Source organism: Sinocyclocheilus rhinocerous, unplaced genomic scaffold (genome assembly GCF_001515625.1).
Source record: "Sinocyclocheilus rhinocerous isolate Xijiao unplaced genomic scaffold, SAMN03320098_v1.1 scaffold197, whole genome shotgun sequence".
NCBI lineage: Eukaryota > Metazoa > Chordata > Actinopteri > Cypriniformes > Cyprinidae > Sinocyclocheilus > Sinocyclocheilus rhinocerous.
This window is the reverse complement of record NW_015634478.1, coordinates 75,106-82,546: the sequence shown is the minus strand read 5'-3', so window position 1 is coordinate 82,546 and position 7,441 is coordinate 75,106. Positions and strand designations below refer to the sequence as shown.

At 37.7% G+C, this 7,441-nt stretch overlaps 1 protein-coding gene across 1 annotated transcript in view; it reads right to left on the bottom strand.

Moving 5' to 3' along the window:
- The window catches only part of LOC107745644 (meteorin-like protein), a 6,484-nt gene extending 2,392 nt beyond the window's left edge, over nt 1-4,092 (bottom strand). Inside the window, exons 1-2 of the mRNA XM_016559566.1 lie at nt 3,919-4,092; nt 618-1,006 (exon numbers count right to left, since the gene is read on the bottom strand). Coding sequence (XP_016415052.1) covers nt 618-1,006; nt 3,919-4,001 — 472 coding nt within the window. The 5' untranslated portion in view covers nt 4,002-4,092. The remainder of the gene's footprint in view (nt 1-617; nt 1,007-3,918) is intronic.
- Nucleotides 4,093-7,441: the final 3,349 nt, after the last annotated feature.

The following is a 7,441-nucleotide window of genomic DNA, read 5'->3' as shown; positions in this document are numbered from 1 at the left end:
TCAAAATGACTAAAACTTAAACTAAAATGAAAACTGAAAATATAAAAATAAAATTTAATATAAAATATTACCATAAATAAAACAAACAAAAATAATAGTATATAAACAATACTAAAATACCACTGTGAAGATGACATTTTACATTCTTTAATGCTTTTATTTTGTAAAAAATAAAATAAAAAAATAAGGTAAATATAATTTTTATGTATTTAACAATAACAATATTGTGCATTATTAAATTATTTATAAATAAAATATTACATTTTATTTTCAACATTAATAATGTGTTTAAATCGGTAATGAAAATGTGGAAAAAGATGACTGATTATTTTGATGATTATTATTATATTTTACTTCTTGCGTTGAATGTATTTGGCAACACTGGCTGTCTAAGCTGTGATTATGATTCTCTTAAAAAAATCAGAGCAAATGCATAGGCTCAGGTTTTTATGATTCTGTATTGCTGTTTTTATTATTATTATTACTACTGTATTTTACTTCTTTGTATTTTTTTCTCCTCGCTTGAGTTTGAGGGGGTTCTGGTTTGTCTTTCAGTTTGTTAACAAGTGAAAATCATTTTTTAAAAAGGCATACATCCGCTGTTGTGTTCTCAGTACCTGTAGGCGAGTAGGGCTCGTCTCCTGGCGTCTGTGTGGAGATCAGCCGATACTGAAACGCTGTGATTCTCCGGCTGATGTCCCGCCGCGCGCGCGCCTCCACGAACAGCGCCCCCTCCTGCAGAGCGAAGCAGCGCACGCGCCCAGCCGCCTGATCCGCCTCCGTCAGCAGCAGCCGCAGCGCTCCGGTCTGCTCCACGTGCAGCGTGGCTCCGCGCGAGTCCGGCCGCGGCTTGATGCAGGCGCGCAGCTGACCGTCCGCCGGCGCCAGGTTGGGCCTCAGGTTGACGATGACGGCTCCTGTGGGATAGAGCCACTCCAGAGAGCCTTCAGCACAGCGCAGGTGCACCTGCTCCACGTCCCGCGCGTGAGCCTCGTGCGTCAGACCACTGCACACATACCGTTTCACAATGTTTGGCTTTTTGGCATTTCAATATCAGCTGATCTCCATGCAGAGATACAACTATTTATACAATACCCAACATTGTATAAATATATTTATCTTTATCTATCTTAATATTCATGGATTTACTCTGAAAGGACTTTAAAAGATGTTTTTTTTTTCCCAGTCAAAGGAAATAATCACAGCTTAGACAACCAATGTTACCAAGTAGATTCAAAATGTTTAATGCATGTGTGTAATTAAAAAAGTAACATAATAATAACAACAATAATCAGATGATTTTGACATGTGTGACCCAGGACCACAAAACAAGTCATGAGGGTCAATTTTTTTTTAATTTGAGATGTATGCATATCCAACATTGTATAAATATATTTATCTTTATCTATCTTAATATTCATGGATTTACTCTGAAAGGACTTTAAAAGATGTTTTTTTTTTCCCAGTCAAAGGAAATAATCACAGCTTAGACAACCAATGTTACCAAGTAGATTCAAAATGTTTAATGCATGTGTGTAATTAAAAAAGTAACATAATAATAACAACAATAATCAGATGATTTTGACATGTGTGACCCTGGACCACAAAACAAGTCATGAGGGTCAATTTTTTTTAAATTTACGAGACACACCTGGGATCAATGGAAATTAAACATGGGAAACACCTGGGAAGAAATCAACTAAATCAGGACAGGAACAGGAAACAAACCAAATATGGGCATCGGAAGGCACATAGGGAGCAAGACACACACAAAACATGGAACAGAGTCTGACACATGGAACATGATCTTAACTTAATATCCTAATGATTTTTGTCATTAAAGAAAAATCTATAATTTTGACCCATACAATGTATTGTTGGCTATTGCTACAAATATCTCTGTGCAACTTAAGACTGCTTTTGTGCTCCAGGCTCACATTTCTTTCACCAAATGAGAATAAACAACTGAAACTGAATGAATTCTAATAATAACAATATTATATAACAAAATTAGTCGAACAAACCACATTTACATAAAACTGAAAATATAAAAATAAAAGCTAATTCAAAATATTAATAAATACTACTATAGTATCTAAACAATAGTAAAAAATCACTGGCAAGACAAAGAAAATTCACATTTATTATTTAATTTAAATGCACCAATTTAACAATGCACAATAATACTGTTTAATGCAGAAAAAAAAATTTCACCTACTTTTTCTACAAAGCAAATGCATTAAAGCATGCAGGGATATCTTGCCAGTTTATTCTAACATTGTTTATATATTTTTATAGAATTTATTAGCTTCATATTCTTTCATTTAAATTTAGTTTGTTTTGTGCTTTTGTCATTTTTCTCAGTCAGCAGAGAGAAACACAACTGCTCGTTTTTCAAATGACACAGAAATCTGGAGCTTGACAAATCAGGACGAGCCCAGCTTTGACCCGAGCTTCCTCATCTCAGAGCACCATCAGGAAAGTGTGAGGTATGAGGTCAGCCTGAAGCCAGCAAGCGTATCGTAGGCTGTACGAGGAGGAGGGTTACATGCAGATGAAAGATATCGCGCAAGCTGTCATCCAGATGTGACATTTTCATTTCCCCCGCATACAGCGCTTTCAAGTGGTTGTGGTTTGGTGTATTTCGGGATGATTGCAGTGTTTGAGTGTGTTTCGGCTGGATCTCAGCCGACGGGTGTGCAGAGGATTTACACTCTTCACTTCAGTCTTCAGGTGCACCGCAAGAAAAATGATGACCTCCTCCTGTTTTTAAAAGCAGCATTGCCAATTTAGTTTTTTCAAACTCATAAGTTCAAAAAATGATCGGCTGATTCAAAACTACAGGTTGATCATATTCCTGTATTTCCAGCAAATAGTGAAGGTGTGGAGTAGCCTAAATGATGGCTGAACTCCAGCTGATGGGGTCCATGGCCGGGAATGAGCATTAAACTGGGGTTTGGTTTCTGCTGAAATCAGTGCCAAATGTCCTCAGAGGAAAAGAGCCAAGTTTCGAACACATGACCCCGAAATTCCCCGCCATTTCATCCGGCTTGCTTTTAATTAACGTTATTAAATCATTTTCTGGAGTCAATTAAGCCGTGCGTAATAGAGGCCAGATTCGGCGCGGTCTGGTTCAAAGAGTCAAATGAAGGAGTTGAAAGGAAAAGTGCAAGTCAGCGACTAAACCAGAGAACAGAGCAAAACACAGTCAAAGAGAGAGAGAGAGAGAGAGAGAGAGAGAGAGAGAGAGAGAGAGAGAGAGCGAGAGAGCGCAGATGAGGATGAACGTCTCTGTGGGGTAGTTTTATCGCTTTATAGCGCCGAGCAGTCCAATTCGGACGGTTCATTTTTGGAATGTATTATTTTGGAATGTATTATTTTGGAATGTATTATTTCCATGCAGTGACATTGGTGAATTGTGTCAGATGCGATCTTAATGATTCATACTCGTTAACCGTTTCACAATTTACTCCCAAACTAATCCAGCCGAATTGACGGTTCGCGAATCAGTGTCTTCAGGTAAAATGTCTTAACATGTCCAGTAAGGGCATGTCCGGACCTTCCCCATCACCGCTCACAGGATTGCATGATTTAAACCCATTGCATATTACACTTCTTAACAGTATTATTACAAGTCCTATCTCTTTGCATGACCAAAAAAGAATGCACAAAAGTCTTCCTTACGAACATGCAAGATTAATTGACACAATAGGCTATTTCATAAAATATCTAGCTTGTTAAAAAACATTTGTAAAAACCTGCAAAATCGTATGCAATACATGCAAAGTCAAAAAAAATCTAACATTTTATCCAAAAATAATAGATTTTTAATGTGCAATTACATTTGAGCGCAGTTTCTCTGGACAGAATAAAGAAACATTTTATAAAGACATTCTAATATAAAATGTAAAAGCTCACCTTCCTCTCCAGTTGCACTGGTCGCTGGAATATTGCGCACATCCACACAGGACTAGAGCTGATAAAAGAATGAATACAAACATAATCAAAACCCCCAGCAATCTCCTTCAGCCTGTAGAAAGTCTCAGTCCACCGCCGCTCCGGATCCCTTCAGAAACTGCATGACCACATCACGAGCAGACGGATCCGGAACGAGTCTGAATCCCACAAACACACTGATAGAGTCCTGCAGAAACTTTCACTTTCAAACAACCCAAGCCCCGCCCACGCCGCACTCTAAACCACGCCCCTCGACCCGCCGCGATAACCATCACAAAGCATTTACAGGCTCATTTATGCTTAAGTCTAAAACTTTTAAGTTTATAAAACCCAGTTTAGTGGTGCTGTGGTAGTATCAGAAGCACCTTCAATGTACCTTTTATGTCCCTACACTTTGGTATTGAATACTAAATGATTACAACATCCATCCACAATGGTATAAAGGTCCATGGTACATGTTTTGTGTATTTGCACAATGATACCATGCGGTGATAAACCGAAATTCGTGGTATTTACTTTGGCGAAAGACGTATTATCATTTGATAGCTTTACTGTATAGCATGGCGTGGCTTTCTTGTAGGGTGTGTAACTGCAGGCGTGTCTCGAGGCGGCTGCGGTTATTCTGGGCTCTATAAACACTGCTGTCAGATGTTGCTGAACCGCGCGCTACACGCGCCTCGCGGGACACTCACCGCACACTGCGCATGCGCCACCCGCCGAATATAGCGCGAGAACACAAACACAAAATCACTAAATTACTGATTCAGTCCCAGTCCAAGAGCTACAGTTAAAACTGCATATGAAATCTAAATTTACAAATGATTAGATAGTACTATGGTGATCCCCCCCCCTCCCCCGGTCCGTTCGCAACAACACATGCTCCACCACCTGACACACACACACACACTCTCTCTCTCTCTCACACACACACTCACTCACACTCTCACACACACACACACACACACACACTCTCTCACACACACACACACGCACACACACACACACACACACAAATGAACGACTGTTGAGAGGAAGAGAGATACAACTAAACAGACCTGTCAGAGACTGTCAGGAATTATTAAAGTTTGCTGCTAACACACACATACACGACAAAAACAGAAGCATTTGAAATAAAACACAATACTGAAAGTGTTGTTACTGTTAATTAAACCAATTAAAAACTGCTGAAATAAAATAACATAAATATTAGATGAACACAATTCTTGTAAAAAAAGATTTTTGTTAATGTTATGAATAATTAAAGCAACCCAGGATATATTAATTTATGGTATTAAACACTAGCCTTCATCTACTCAGATTTTTGCTTTTAAAAAAATTATAAGAATCTAGAAATGACCTGTGTGGCTTTTCTTTCACTTAATTTATTAAGAAAATACATTTATATAATTAAATTATATTAAATACAGAAAAAAACACCGCTAACCAGCATTATAAGGTTAGTTTAACACAAACTTAAAAAAAAAAAAAAAAAAGAGACTTACAAATTAAAAATGTTGTCTCAGCCACTAACTGAAATAAAATAAGTACTAAGATTACTAAAACTGAAATAATAAATTAAGGCGAAGTAAAAAATATTCTAAAAAATAATAATAATGAAAATAACGAAAACATGAAAACAAATGAAAACTTAAATTATTTACAATATAAAATTATATTAAAATGACACTGTACTGAAACAAAAATGTCCTGAACAACAGACTCAATCTGTAGAAAATGAACATGTGAAGAAACGTGACTCTGTGATCACATGCATTCGACTTTCCAATGAAACTGGCTTTTTACAATCAATGTTGAACATGTGAAAAACTAAAACGGGGCTTATTTATCATAAATTGCATTATTCGCATCTCACTTTCCAACTCACATAGATTGAGTTTGCATTGCTGTATCATTCCAGCACACTCTAACATCAAGAGGACCTGATTGAGAGCAGTCAGCACACTATGGTCAGTGTTAAGATGGATGCGTCTGTGGGAAAAGGTTTTATTCTGTCACTCGGGAGCAATAGAGAAATCCAGTGACACGGGGCATCAGGAATGCAAACAGACACCTGTGTGTGTGTGTATGTGAGAGAGAGTGTGTGTGTGTGTGTGTGTGAGTGTGTGTGAGTGTGTGTGCGTGTGCGTGTGTGAGTGTGTGTGAGTGTGTGTGCGTGTGTTTCTCAAGCTGGGAACTCTGGGAAGGACAGTAGGAACCAGTTCCCAGCTCTGACACTCAGTTTTCATAGTCTTCTACAGTTTGACACTGATCTAATGATGGTTTCTTTCCTCCAACTCTCACAGAAAAGGTTCTGCGTTCTTAGATGTTCATGAAGACGTGACTCAGGCCCAGCAGAAACTGTTGGCACGTCCCGCACTACCTGAGCTTTCACTGTGTTCGGTTCTCACACTGGAGCCCAAAGCAAAAGCACACTGTCTTCAGTTGAAATGATAACCGCAGGTTTTCCTCCAGGACTCCATGTGTCATATCCTACACACACAAACACATTCTGACAAATTATAAAAAAAAACATTTATATAAAAAATTATATGTACCATTATTTTTTTATATATAAAATATAATTTCATTATATATAAAAACATACATTTTATTAAGTTGTTGATTATACACTGAATGAATAAATAATTAAATAAATGTGTGAATTTATATATATAGTTTTTCATCTAGGCTGCAATAAATTGATCAAAAGTGACAGTTAAGTCATTTATAATGTTACAAAATATTTCTGTTTCAAATAAATGCTGTTCTTTTGAACTTTCTATTCATCTGTGAATCCTGAAAAATAAAATGCATCACAGTTTCCACAGAAATATTAAGTAGCATAATTGTTTTCAACATTGATAATAATCAGAAATGTTTCTTGAGCAGCAAATCAGCATATTAGAATGATTTCTGAAGATCATGTGACGCTGAAGACTGGAGTAATGATGCTGAAAATACAGCTGCGCATCACAGAAATCAATTACATTTTTACATTTTAACAGATATTAACATAGAAAACAGCTGTTTTAAGTTTTAAGTTTTAATAATATGTCATTTTTTACTATATTTTTGATCAAATAAGTGCAGCAGAAGAGACTCAAAAACACGGAAACCTCTCATGACCCCAAAGTTTTGAGCATCAGTTAATATGCTGTCTATGTAGGGCACAGACAGCAGGGCGGCTCACTAGAATCTGTCTGCCAGTGTGAAGTGTGGAAATACAGCGATGGAGAAACAGCTGTGTGTGATAATATCAGCTCCCGCCGGAGTTTCATTAGCAGGAAAACACAGATGATGACTGAGATTGATAACAGTAGAAAAACCATTACGCCTATGGAGAGTCCCCACAAGGATAGCTGACCAGACATGTGTCTGTGAGTGTGTGTGTGTGTGTGTGCGTGCGTGTGTGTGAGTGTGTGTGTGAGTGCGTGCATGCGTGTGTGTGCATGCGTGTGTGTGTGTGTGTGTGAGTGTGAGTGTG